The 14,922-nt window shown below is 44.3% G+C and overlaps 1 protein-coding gene across 1 annotated transcript in view; it reads right to left on the bottom strand.

Moving 5' to 3' along the window:
• Positions 1-14,922, bottom strand: part of DPH6 (diphthamine biosynthesis 6) — a 333,132-nt gene that overhangs the window by 138,565 nt on the left and 179,645 nt on the right. Inside the window, exons 8-12 of the mRNA XM_069209036.1 lie at positions 11,365-11,458; positions 10,416-10,545; positions 8,115-8,246; positions 7,851-7,980; positions 3,589-3,763 (exon numbers count right to left, since the gene is read on the bottom strand). Of these exons, the coding sequence (XP_069065137.1) occupies positions 3,589-3,763; positions 7,851-7,980; positions 8,115-8,246; positions 10,416-10,545; positions 11,365-11,458 (661 nt within the window). The remainder of the gene's footprint in view (positions 1-3,588; positions 3,764-7,850; positions 7,981-8,114; positions 8,247-10,415; positions 10,546-11,364; positions 11,459-14,922) is intronic.

Genomic DNA, 14,922 nt, shown 5'->3' with positions numbered 1-14,922 from the left:
TCTAACTCACCAAACCTCACTCTACTACCGTGACCTCCCACACAACCCTACTAAATTCTCCCGCATTTATCTCACCCTGATACTATGCTCTCCCTAACCCTTCCACATACTCTTCCTCCTCCATCCCCCTTTACTCATCCCAAGCCCTTAGAATGAGGGATATACTCCCAATTAACACTTCTGGATTTCTTTCCTCCTCCACCCCTCCATTACTCCAGTCAATCTAACTAAGAAACTCTCATATCCGCGGCTCAAATGAACTCATAATAATACTAAAACTGTACTCATATTTCCCGATACTAATCCATCACTAATTCTTGTTGGGTTCCGGAGTAGCGCGCTACTCGCCGAAAAGCGCTTTGACGCCTCGTTAGGGGTAGTAAGCACTATATAAATACTATTACAATACAATACAATATTACTACTTTTTTAACTGTCTGATTCACTAATAGGGGCCACTTTGGTGCCTGGGCCTATTTTTTGTCTAGCGATGGCTGGGCCAAGATATGATTGTCAAAGTCTCACGTCAATGGCTGAAAAGGCTAGCTGAAGAAAGCCAGTAGTGCAGACCCAAATTCGACTCTATGTATATTGTAAGCAATAGGTCTGGTTAACAGCTGGGCAGCCACACTCCACCAGAAAATGAAACTAAGTCAGGAGAACGTAACTACTCACAAGAGAATGGAAGCAGGGCAAGAACACTGTAACTGCAGCCAGAATAACATAGCCACACTCTGGAAAATAAAACAATAAGCAAGAGAATCGATCCACTCACAGGAGAACGGACCCAAACACAAGAGAATGGAAGGAAGGACAGGAGAATCGTGGCTAGCTAAAGAAAAACACCTCTTCATTTACAATCATATTGGCAGTAGCATCTGGTATAATCTGGTAATTACTTTGTAGAACAGAGCCTTACAATGCATGTGCTGGATTTCTCAGTTAACATGTAAAACAAGTGTTGGCAATTCCAATTTGTCTCACCTATAAGAGTTATTGGCTTTGGCAATGTTTTTTGGGTATGGTGTACAGCTTCACAGCTCTTGTGGTGTGGCTAAAATTGTTTTGAAAAAAGATGCGATGGCACGGCTGCCACATAATTTTGTATGCACATGCATGAGTTCAACAAGCAAGCATGCACCTACAGAAGGACACAGAGGGCCTGATTCAGATATCGGCGGACGGGTTAGTCCGACACAGCGGCGACAGAATAACCTGTCTGCCAAAATCTAAATCAGACCCACAGTGATTTTTGTTTGTGTTTTTTAAACTAAAGCACTTTAAACATTAAGAATTAAACTGGTCTGGGGAATTGAACGGGCTGGGAAAGAGTTGGGAGTGAAGCAACACGACAGGTGGGTTGTGAAGCAACATCACCATGTTCAGAGGAGAAGCAACACGAGGGAGAGAAAACTGTCGAAAGACAACATCGTGGAGTGTTGGGGGAGAAGCACACAAGTGAGAGTGAAGAACATGAGTGCGGGTGGGTGGAGCGAGGCGCTAGGGCACAATAGAGCAATGTGGAAAGGGGGAGAAAAATATACAAGGGAGACAGCTGGAAAACTCATGCACTCTCATGGAGTGCTTAAACAAAAGAAAAAAATAGTTCCCTAAAAGCGAGCAGAAGAAGCATACAGCCAGCCAATCAATGAGATGGGAAAGAGGTTATAGTCTGCGGCAAGGACAATCACAAGATGAACAGGATGAAACAAGGCAAGCCATCCAATAGAAAGCCATCAAATAAAAGTGACAATAAAGCCAACTGGTGGTAATGGGGAGAATGCACGGCCCTCTGTGCTCTCGGTAAGCCCACAACATATTTCACTGATGGTTGGCTCGACCTAATCAGGCCATAATCTCTTTCAAAGAATTATGTAATCTCTTCAATTTACCAGCTAACAAATTGTGGAACTCTCTTAACATCAGGGCCCTACTATCACAATGAAGAGCAAATGCCCCAAAAATTAGTCTGGATTCTCCAGCATTTACTAAAGCAATATTTTTTGTCAACCGGAATTAATCCACTGCTTTTCATTTCTAAATTCGTCCTGAAAAAACAAACAGCAATGATCAAATACGATCTAATTGGGAAACAGATACATAAGAAAACTCGATCACAAGCCGCAATAACAGAAAATTACAATGTTTTTGGGCAAGCTCTTTGAAGATTTTCGAGTTATCAAAACAAAAATCTGTAGAAGGTGCTGAATACCTGCTAAGTTCCACAGGCTAAATTGAAAAGACGGGGACTCCTGCTTAAGAGGTGATCTGAAAAAGTCAAGCTGTGTGAGCACGTCTGCTCCGTGTGCCTTATTTGAGATTTGTTGGTAAGAAATAAAGGATAAGCTGGAACTGATTAGAAACCACCATCTACTGCGTAAACCTGAAATACAATCCCTATGACCTACCTCCCTTCTCTTTATACAATGGATCTCCAGAGAGCCAGTTGGATTGTAGAAGTCCTCACCATTGCCAATAGGATTAGTCTTGGGACCAGATTTAGAATTTAGTGGAGAGGGTACTCCGTTGCAACGACGTAGCCTCTCCGCTGAACTGAAGTTACCACGTCAGCGGCTGCGTCAGCGACTGCTCCATCTCTGCCGCTGACGTATTCCACCGACCGCCTGGCGAAGTAAGGCTCGTCAGAGGTTTGCCCATTGGTCCACCTGCCCTATTTAAAGTGGGCAGACAAATGGGTAGTTTTGACATTCACACATCCCTTTTCATTATGTGGTGATAAGTGAAATTAAAAACATTTTAATCACCAACGCACCATGGGAGACAACTCCCATGGCGAGGGAGTCATTGCTTTTTTTATTCTTTAGGAAAAAAAAATCCCACTTTGGGAATTCTGTTTCTGAAAATAAAAAAAAAGATATTGAGAGTGTGTCATACCACATCGTCATGTTGACGGGCACTTTCAATACATTGACAGAAACCGCTTTTACAGTGGCTCCTGTCAATGCAAAGAGTTATCTGCTGACCCGGCAGACATTTCTAAATTCGGAGTATTGTTACTCCATCAGGGTGACAGGAGTAAGTACCGTATTCTACGATCTAAATCTCCCCTTAGAATTTTCTTTTTTTAAATAACACAAGTTAACTATTGAACATTGGTTAAATGGCATGACCACCAAGCTTCACTAGAACAGGTCTTACACATGCTTTTTGATAAACAACAGTTTTTGATAAGCGGACATTAGTAAACTGTATGTATAAACATTTCTACATGAGTAAGTGGAACAATAGTTTTTAATTTTTCTGTTCTGCTTTTGCAAAGACACAGTTTTTTTCTGATTCTTCTTTACTTTTACATTTCACGCTCGAATTGCCACCAAACCACCCACTTTCCTACCTGGTCATGAGTGCTGTATATCATTCGCTTGCATTAAAGAATATTAGGAGTTTATTACTCTTTACATATAATTAATTGCTTTTCTTTTATTGCTGTTTGGTCACCAGTGTGTCATAACTTGACTACTATTAACTTTTATAGCAAAGTCATCAATAAATTATTTAATTAGAAAAAGCTGCCCAATTAATACCTTCCAAAGCCTTTAGGTTATGCAAAGGCCCAAGGGTTCTTACCTGGATGGCCTGGCTGTACGGTCCAATGTTGGCCGGGGCCCAGTGGGAGATGCTTTGCACATGCATGACCTGCCTCTCTGGTCGTGGCGCGCCCTCACGAATCGAGGCATCCTGATGTACAAGGCAGTCCATCCAGAAAAGGACGCCCTCCGGTAAAGGTGCTTCCACGCATACCCTACGCGAAGAAACAAGAGGGTGTGAGAGGAGATTGCCTGCCATGTGCACCTGCTTCTCCCTGTCATGGCTGTCTCTTGTGCCTCATGACTCCCCCGCCTGCTGACCTCACCCAGTCTCACATCCTTTCTTTCTTACAATGCAATCTCCCTTCTTGCATGCCTCCAGTCCAACACCTCCGCGACACACTGAATGACCTGATTTAAAGGAGGTGAAGGACTGGAATCTGGACCAAGTGCAGGCAGGAAGTTGAAACTTCAGCAAAGGTTTCTCTTTCACCAGCAGCCTACACAAAGTCAAAAACAAGACTCCAAATATGGAAAATATGTATCAGGGGCTGCACTGAAGCAAAATGTGCAGAAACATTTACACATGACGCCTCATGCGATTCAACATGAGAAGCTGGGCTGTTGAAATCTGCAATTGAGATATGATAGACAAACTGTGAAATGCAGAACTACAAGGTCCACAATGCATTGAGGAGCTAAAGAACAGAAAGAACCACCGAAGCAAGGTACACTTCTGTTGCACATTAAAGTGGGTTTCTAGAAGTGTATCCAAAAGACACATTGTTCTCGTCTGCACTTCATGCTCAGATGTGGTGCAAAGGTGAATATATCTGGGTGTGCTAAGCCGCGAACAATGTGTCAAAGCATGACTGGTTGTGCTCCCGCTCAGGGTGTGAAGGACTTTCAGTGGGATGGTCCTCTAACATGGGTGTGGCCTGCATAATTAGCGGTACGGCTTACACATCCATACTAAACTTCTGAGATTCGAAGAGTGTGCCACACAACCATTATTTTGCTATTTCCCTGAGCTTTCTCTTATTGTGTCGTGATATAACAACTGACACACACACACAAAACTGCAACCACTATTAGCTTTGTAACTGCTTGTGAGCTGTTTAAAATAAATAAGTAACAAAAATGATTTTGTTGCCAATAATTAATATTCAAAATGTTTCAATTCTGAAACTGTGAGAGTGTGAATTAACCATTACTGAGGCCTTTGGAAGGGGCGGTGTGGTCCCCAGAGTGTTACAATCATGCTCACTCCGCTAGACGTGGATGCCATTTTTCTCTCCACATCTTGTCCATTTCATATGGAGAACCTCACCTCTTTCCACTTCAGCATCATCTTTTCTCTCACTCCTAACCGCACTTCCCCACACCTCCCTCACTTCACTACCCTTCGAACACCCAGCGCACACACTCGCTAGGCACTGTGTTTCCTTTGACTATCACCTTCTCAATATTTTGACAACTGTGTATCTCCTTCACACACTTTGCACAGACCCAAAATTGCAACTGGAATACGTGACATTCCTCTTGTGTGCTCTGCAGAGAGGACAATGATTGGATGTGCTGGTCTTCTGAACACCTTTTTGACTCACTGGCACAATGAGAAATTCACAATGCCTTCAGCCTCAACTCCACAGCGCTCAGTCATGTTATCAGTTAGGAACACCTCAAGGGGAGTCAGTTGCAAGTAAGCACTAAACAAGAGTAAAATGCTACCGGAAAAAAACACAAAAAAATACTGCAACACAACATTCTGCAAATAGTTAGCACTGTTAGCGAATGAAAGATTAAATAAAACATGTGAAATATAATTAAGAACTAAAATGCTGACATTAACTTCACGGTTTTACATTCATTGTTCAGTATTCGATCAGTGTTGTGGACCCAGCCCACCTAAAGCCCTGGACACACCTGAACAGGTTGAGTGCTCTCAGGTTCAAAACATCAGCAAAGCAACGTGGAAGATCTGCAGCTGTTATTAAGCCACAAACATGCTGTGACCTTTAGTTTTCTCCCACATCCCCCCTGCACACAAATGTGGACCATTGGAATATGGAAAGCTACCAAGGAGCTGCTGGAAATCACCACCTATAATTTGGACCTCATCACAAGACAAAGGTTTATAATTCAAAGAAGCCCACCTTTAACAACAGTTCAGTTTCATGCAGGGATGCATCAAATTTCTCCCACACAACAATGACCAAAGGGTCTCCAAAGAGTGGCCCGAATTATACTCTGATGACCCTCAGTAAACAGTGACGTGAAGTCACGGCACACAGATGGGATGTCCTTCTAGCAGGTTGGAACCCCTGGGTCCACCATCTCAAGGAGAGCTTACAAAATGTGTGATCTGGGATGGACTTGTGCTGGTTCCACATAAACTTTTCCAAGTGCACTTCCAGGTGAAGTTGTATGGATTGCAAGTGCACCTTGATGCAGGGGGGTGAGCCCCTACAGCCCAAGAAGCCTGTGAGACCCCAAACTGTCAGTCTCCTTGATGAACCACACACTCTTTGTGGGAGTAAGGGTTGCTTCCTTGACAGTGTGAGGGAATTTTAGGTAATTCACCAAGAGTCCAAGACTGTAACTGGTTCTGAGTATTAGGACCAACTTGTTTGCAGCCAGAGCTGCAGATGGTTCCTTAAGCCGTCAATCAAACTGGGACAGAGCCGACCTTCTGTAGCACAGACATCCCCGGTACTGAGGTAAGAATACTGTAATGAATTGTTTTATTGCGTTCTGGCCAAATACTGGAGTTTTGTCCTTATAGTGCTGGTTCCCACAGCAGTGAAGCTCCTGAAAGAAACATGAAAGCATCTTTTGTGCAGCTCGAAGCATCCTGAATGACTGCAGTACTAGGTGAAGCCCGATTTGCTTCATAGTATGAGGAAATAGCAGCAGAAGTACCCTTATCTTCTTGGTAGAGGCAGATGGAATCTACTGCCCCTAAGAGTAGGAACCCCCCCATACCCCCTCTTTGTTCCAGACGTTCTTTGGTGACGACAGAGGAACAGGCAGCCTGAATTATAGTGGCTGAAACAGATACATAGGCTTTGAGAACCTCCTACCAAAGGATCAGCAGATGTGACCAAACATGGAGTGTCAGCGACCTCGCTGCGTCAGGGAATTCTTGAGGATTTTGTCCTTAGATGTGGGTTGACACGTGGGCTTAGTATTCTCCCTGCACAACTCATCCGCACAACTGGTCTGGGGAGATAGTTTTCGGAGTTGCACTATCATCTATCCAATAGTCACTATGGCAACTGCTGCCTTCACCCAGTAAGAGCCAAGGAGCTCTGGAAATGGTTCGCCCTTTCCCTCACTGACAAAAGAATGGCACGTAGTAGTAGAGTTATTACAATTCAAAATGACTACCACTATCTCTCATTGAGGATAAATGGTGTTGCCTTTCCTCTGAATACATGCCAAGGGATTCGTGAGAGATTTCAGCTCGATTGGCACAAAAAGCAGACATGCCCCCATAGAGGACATATAGGGCCTGATTACAACTTTGGAGGAGGTCTTAATCCGTCCCAAATGTGACAGATATACCACCAGCCGTATTACGAGTTCCATAGGATATAATGGACTCGTAATACGGCTGGTGGTATATCCGTCACTTTACCGTCACTTTTGGGACGGATTAACACCTCCTCCAAAGTTGTAATCAGGCCCATAGTTTGTACATGGGTCAGCTCCTGCTCCAAACTATTTGTGGAAATTCAAGCATTGGAGGAAACCAGAGTGTTGCAGCATAAGTTACCCCAGAGGAAGAGGAGGAGAAAAAGGAAAATAGAAATAAATTAAAAATAGCACAGCAGAAGCCTTAAGAGACATAATCGCACCGCACGAGAGAAGGAGTTTTCAGGTCCACCACAATACACTTAAAAAGGATACTGCAGGTGGTAAATGAGTTTGTGCACAGGTTGTGATGTAAAACCCTAAATTTAACAGGTATGAAAATCAATTTCCAGTTTCATTGCTAGGTGCAAAAGAAGAGGAGAGGCCCATGATGTAGGAGTAACTCAAATATAGAGATTCTAACCAGGGAGCAGTTTTGACTATTGATAAGAGGCGCTTAACTCTATGGAGAAAGTTTGTTAAATAACTTGATTCTCTCATTGAGTCATTGTGCACTCACACACAAACACAAGCAGGCAAACACAGATGTTTAATGACAGTATTTAAGGGCATGCTTTATTTATGCCACATGTTACAAAGAAGGTCTGTAGGCGCAAACTTCCTCCAGAATGGCCAGATTAGAGGTAACCACTATGGTGCGCTTACCTTGCCGGGGGGCACACGTCAAACAGTGTCCCATACACTGCATTGATGGCAGCAAAGTCCCTCATGTTCTTCACGTACAGATGCACCAGGACAACATCTTTAAGCTGTATCCTCTTGGAGTCCAACATCACTGAAAATAGAAGCACATGCTGCTTTTAGTATATGCACAACCACACATCTCCAAAGTGTGGTCTCAGTGCTCCTTCACATATTTCATGTACATATTCCAGTACCCCATTATTTACATCCAAGATGAAGGAATACCTCGAAGGGAGTCAAAGGCTTGCTGGGCCGCTGCGTCAATGCTTGCAACGTCCGGTGGAGAGAGGCGTCCGGCAATCCTGCTGATCCATAGGTGGCCATGAAGGGATTTTGCAGAACACTCTGTCCTGCCGCCTGCGGGAAGAGGAAACAAGAGAATAAGAATAGATCTTGAACAAAAATACATCAGACTTCAGGGAGGGGAACAGAGTGACAAGGAGGTGCCCTTCGTGGGTAGGGGCCTTTAAATTTCAGACACGACTGTCCTTGTCAGACACGGCCTGGTGGCATAATAGAATCAGGAAGAAAAAAAAATCATGTGACAAACATTAGAAGGCCAACTTAATTTGTTATTTCTGCGCTTGCTAATTTCCCTTCCTAAAACTCACTATCTTTATCCGTCAGGGTCACTATTGCTTAGAGTTGCGAGTAAGGACCATTATTCTTTGGTTGCCGTCATGGAAACTTCAGGGGGGTTGTAATGGACACAAGAACACTGAGGGGGGGTTCAGAGTAGTTATAAACATCACAGATGAAGCCCCTGCCTGTATCTGTACTGGAGACCATTCTTTATACCTTGAGTTGTTCCGAAGTGCACCCAGGGCTGGCACGTACCTTTAACAGAGGGTCCACCCACCTCAAGATACTGAGCTAGGAATCTGGAGCAGAGGAGCTTTTTGCCTCCTCTCTGACTATGCACTCATGTGGGAAATCACATTTTCTGCATTAGGGTTACTGTGGAGGACCTTTGCATGTGCATATGACTGTCTGACACACAATCTTCACAAAAAAAACATGAATTGCCCGTGTGCCAACAGAGGCAGAAACACTGATGAGCTTCATGGCGCGGGACATTAAGGGCATGATTTAGAACTTGGCGGATGGAATAACCCGTCTCAAACGTGACAGACAGCCCGTCCGCCATATTACGATCCCATTATATTCTATGGGGGTCCTAATACGGCAATGGTATATTTGTGATGGAATATTCCATCTGCCAAGTTCTAAGTCAGGCCCCAAGTCACTGTGCAAGGAAGAAGCCAAGATCAAGCTCTCCCGCCACTGATTTCTAATGACTGCAGGTCACTCAAGATAAGCTTTACAGGATGAACTCTAAATCACATCCTGTAACAGGGAGATGGAAATTAGGGCTCAAGGCTTTTGCTTTGCCATCCCTATTCAACAGACAATGCTTATAGGGATGGAGTGCTTGTTGTGAAGATATGAAACCATCATTAAATAATACATCCTGCTTGCTGAAAGCAAGAGAATTGTTGAGATACACCAAAAGGAGGAAAGGGGACATCATGCACTTTTTGGTCCCACGACATTGCCAATTACCCATCAGCATCCCGCTCTTAGTAGCCGAGTAACCAGAAGAAGTGCAAATAGCAGAAACATTTCATTAAGAGCCCTGCTTACTTACTGCTTCTGTTTCAGCCTTCATGACCCCTACGAAAGCAACGGCAGTGCCGGGGAGCAACTGCTGTTCCTGGCCACCATTAAGTTACATCCCTAGCTCAAGCAAGAAGCTCAAGGCAGTTGTATGACCATTGTGAACATGCACCACCTCGCATCTGTAAAACAGGTGTCACATACTAGATGAGTCAACATGTGGACCATCCAGGGATTGACAATGTTCTAGCAAGCTATGCTGTCAGAAGGGCAGAGAGAACTCTGAGACACCTTCATTAGAGGAGAGGGGCGCAAAGCTTCACTAGTGGCTGTTTAAAGTTTATAATGCTTAATCACAGGGAGGGGGCCATGCTGGAGGGGTCCTACAGGGTTACACCTGCAGGAGACTAGCTCTGAAGCTGGTTCAAAGGTGACAGGGTGCAGATTTAAAATACTCTTCACCAGTCTAAGGACTCCATCACAGACCTTGTGCACGTTTTTCAGATGCCATTAACACTAATAATAAAATAGTACAGCAGTCCAAGATAAGCAGAGGATAATAAATATTACGTTTACTCAAATCAGTGGCAACCATTTTACTGATCTCAGAATACCAAACATTTAAGTCGGACCAACAAGACTTTACACTCGTCAGATGCAGGGCGCAAAAAATTTGGCTCACGGAGAGATTGCCTCCTGTCCTTAAATTTAGGCTCAAACTCAGACGACTGTTGGATGATATTAAAAACCAGGCAACTGCTGGGAGTCTTTAACATACATTGGTGTGCCATAGAGTAGGGCTGCGTTTAGGGCAATGTACAAAGAGATGACAACAAGGACCTGCATTACTCAGTCGTTTTGCTAATTTAGTTACAAACTTTTTCCCAGAGATGGGTGTCTCTCACTCACTGAATGAGAGGGACTCCCAAGGGAGCGGTGGCTCTTCCTCGGCTCGGTCATCCTCAGGGGGGCTGGAAACACAGTCAACGAGCGCGTGGCATGGACACAAGCAGGCTGGAAGCTCATCAGAGATGTCCACCTGTGGTGGGTAACAAAGATATGTTACTGAACAAAACATAAGGAAGATGAATATACTTAGGGGCAACTCTTCCTGGCTTTATAGAACAGCAGAGGCAAAGTGGCGTACAGAGACCCTAGGAGAATTCACAAGACTTTGCTGCACCTGTGAGGTGGACTGGGCGAGGGCACAGATTTTCTGCAGATAATTTTTGCTCTATACACCTAAATGGCCTTCTCTAACAAAGGTAAGCATGTCTTCCAGAAAGACTTGGATGTGATTTTTATTCAGCCATTTAAGTGCAAGTTTCAGTAATTTTGTGTCACTGGTTATGCAAAATCAGACACTAGGTACTTAGATCAATTCACAAAGACACTTCCGTGACTTCTTCACGGATTCCATGATTGCACTCCGATTGCCAGGATGGCCGACTCGTGGCATTCAATTCCTCCACATCAAGTCACACCTAATCACAGCAAAGGCTTTGTGAGCTGACCCCATATTTTTAAGGCAAAATCTTCACAATCAGGAAAGAGAACAATGAATTAGCAATTCAAAATGACAAACAATCCTCAGTTCCTTCTTGTATGTGGAGCAGAATGTTCAGGAAATGTTAACACCCCCACCCCACCCCCACCCATCAAAAAAAGGAGCAATGTGTGCATGGAATGACTCTGAAGCTTGGTCAGGTGATTCTGTACGACCAACCAGATCCTGCATTATCTGCACGCCATTTTATAAACAGCAAAGGAGAACACCGGGGGTGGGGGGTGCACTGAATGAATACAGCTTGGGAACTTACAACAAAGAAGAGAAGAAAAGGAGTATTGGGGTACTCACAGCCTCCTTTTCTTCCAGGTGCAGCTGCAACAGGCGCAAGTAGGCCACAGGAGCGAAGGCATCAGCCGAGTGAACCACAGTTTCTGACGAGTCTCTATAAAGCAAAAACAACGAACTGTAGGTATGGACTTCCTCCTTCATCTATATAGGCTACATCACAACCCCCATCTGCAAACCACAGCAAAGTAAGAACCAGAGTAGGATAACTCAGCAAACTGAGTGCTTGCTGTTAAGTTCTGTGCGTGAGGCTGGAATACTGACAAGGTGGACTCAGTCTTTCATCCCAAGTTCAGTGACATGGGCTGAAATTCTTTTTCACATCCTTTGATGTGTCGTGGGATGCTGACTGTGTCGGATAACCTCTGTGACATATTTAGGGACCACATCTGCTTCCCTCAGTTGGCGACAATCACCATCTTCCAATTAGTGAACGTCCTCAACCTATGCAGCAGGCGAGAAAATAAAACTTTTGTGGGAACTTTTTTCAGAAGCCCCAAGGTAGGCTGGGGTTTCTGGGCTCGGATTGTAATAATCAGAGTATTTCGCCATCGGTGGCCTGGGGTTTAATCTTACTAGTGTATCAACTGAGCACAAAAAGTAGCCCTGTAGCACTTGACCCTCCGGTAGGGAAGTTGGAGTTACAAACTCATAATTCAATACACCAGCTAACACAAGTCAATATCTGAAAGCCTGTCCAGTGTTTATTCTTTTAAAAAGAAGTGATATTCTACTTTAATTGCACACAACATAATCCTAATCATAATGTCTCAAAGACCAGCACAGTATAATGGGTGTTTTTTTAACCTTCAGCAATTACTGGGGAGACAGGCTTGGCCCTTCCCATGGGACAAGTTTGTACAAAACTTCTTGTGCAACCCTTCACAGTTAGCATCTGTGGTTTCGCTTTTCAGGGGCGTAGAATGTGGAAAGTCTTTTGAGGAAGCCCAACTAGTTGTGGGCCAACTGTTGCGCTCACAGCCTCTTCCCGGATTCAGTATGCAATGCATTGTTGGGTGTGTTTCTCCAATTCACTGAAGTATGTTATTCCGGGTAACCATGTGGAGCAGAGAACCTTCTCTTAACGATTTGGGTGGAACATGGGATGCTGACTTCCAGGCTTGAAGATGGATGTCACATGAGCGATTCCTATCCACCCAGCTATGGATGGGGCAGCTGACGAGGTAGTGCAGCTTTAAATAGAGTTTTCATCACCTGGTAAGATCCAAAGGTGCTCGCATCAGAGAGGTCCTTTATGGTGGCCACCACAAAGATGTTCCCAATGGCAAACTTGACGGTCTTGTCCTTGAGCACACAGTGAGCTCAGTTTGTATGTTTTTCTTCTGCTTGTCAATTGCTAGACTGGAGGTTACATCAGACCGCTCATACTTCAATACCATTTATATCCAGTTTCTGATCCTTGCAAGTTCAGAAAAGTATGGTTGAGGGAGGGCCCGGTAAGCACCCCCGCTCAGTTTTATTGCTATTATGATTTTTTACTTCCTCACGATTACTTTGTGTTATATGTTATATATTAAATCGCCACTCGTTTCATGAGGGTGAGACGCCTAGGGAACTGCGGGCGGTTTGTTCTTAGTTAGCCTGGGCATGTACAAAGCTACGACATTAAAAACCAAAGCAGGCTTTTTTGCTTCCAAGATTCTCAAGACCTGCAACTCCACTACTCAACTACATACCGTCAACGGACTATCTATCTGTCCACCTAGAGCCTTCGCCACAATTATGAAATGATCTAGCAGATTTTTTCATGCATAAAAATTTACTTCATATGTATTGCCTTTCTCTCCTTGACTAAATCTATCAGCCTTAATATTTTTGTACTCCTTCTCTGGAAAATTATCATAACTATCCTTCTGTTGCCAGGCATGCCAATAACCCACTGAGTCTACACATGTTCAACCCTATATTGTCGGATGAGCACCCCACTCTCCTATCATTCATTAACTCTGAATACCTTCAGGCCTTTGTCCACTGATGGCCTTTGAGTCTGCCCTACTGAGCCTCACTTAACACCTTCTTCATCGTTGCAATCGGTCCATTGAAACTGCAACCAATCCTCAAGCATGAAAAGCCATTAGTCATTTCCTTACTGAAAGGGGTGACTGCAGAACCTGAGCAATTTCTGTTCCATCTAACATCTGCCCTTTCCCAAAAATGTTTTGCAGAAGGTCATCAAGAGGCTCATTTCCTTGAGCAACTCAAACTTCTTGACCAAATGCAATTGGGCTTTCATCCCACCCATAGCACAGAAACGACTCTAAATTCCAGGGCTTGATTATCTTCGAATGATGGCAGATCTTCTGCCCTTGTTCTTAACCAGTCCTCGGCTTTCGACACAGTCTCCCTCATCATACCACTCTCCCACCTCTCCGAAGTCAGGATCCAAGGCCCTGCTTTGGCCTGAGTGAACTCTTGCCTCACTGACTGTCCCCAAGCAGTCTTTTTGTCATCATTTCAATCTGAATTTAAATCTCTCTCTTAAGCAGTCTGTCAGGCCTCCCCTATCAGCCCCGCCCTTATTCAGTCATTGGGCTCCAGCCTTTAAATTATGCAAATGATACACAGATTCTGCTCTTGCTCAACAATAACGTCAGGCAAGGCTCCCACCTTCAGGGACTGCATAATCCACGTCACCCAGTGGATGTCTTCCAATTATTGAAACTCAACAAAGACAAGGCAAAGTCAGAGTTTATCTCTACTCAGAAGTCGCCTGGGGCTCTATTCACTTATCCATGGTCCTCAAACCAATGCTTGATAATAGTCCCATCTTTCTCAGTAAGCAATTTAGACTTCTTTTTTTTAATCAATATCTTTCCTTAAAGGAGAAGGATAATAAATTGACTGGCACCTCTTTCCTTAAGGTTTGTCTACTGCGGAAAACCGTGCCTTAGCTTCTATGTCCACCAGTGGTCCAGGCCACCATCTTGAGTCAATTTGATGAATGCAACTCCTGTTATGTAGGTGTACCTGTGTATACCATCAAACTCCTGCAGTGCTTACAGAATATTACAGCATTTCATCATCCATTTTGACCCTCTGCAAGGACGACTCTCCGCATTCTGCATTGGTTACTTATTCTTTCGTTAAATCTGTCTTCACAGAGTTCAAAGCATTAATGCCAGGGCCCCCTTTGCAGCCCTGGACCACCCTGTCTCCCTTTGTGAGACGTTTCAGCTCTATACCCTGCTACAGGCTCTCAAGTTCTCTACTGCCAAGGCTGCTGGTGGTTCCCAGATGTTGATGCATCAATAGGACTAAGGTGTCAATCACAAATATTGATTATTTATACAGAACACAACACAGGCAGCGCTGCAGGCACGAGGTGTTATTACTCAACCCAACATTACTCATTTCTAAACAGCGAGGAGCGGATCTGAAAACTGTTAATTGCAAGTTACACCCAGGTCTCTGCAGCAGGTGCGCCACCTACTGAGATTTCTGGAGGGCACTGAGAAGGAGATTCTGGTCCTCCACCCTCGGGAGGGGCCTGTACTGGAAATCGCGCCAAATAATGGCTGCCCGGGGCCAGGGATGCGGCAG

Source organism: Pleurodeles waltl, chromosome 9 (assembly GCF_031143425.1).
Source record: "Pleurodeles waltl isolate 20211129_DDA chromosome 9, aPleWal1.hap1.20221129, whole genome shotgun sequence".
Taxonomy (NCBI): Eukaryota; Metazoa; Chordata; class Amphibia; order Caudata; family Salamandridae; genus Pleurodeles; species Pleurodeles waltl.
This window is presented reverse-complemented; position numbering and strand designations above follow the sequence as displayed.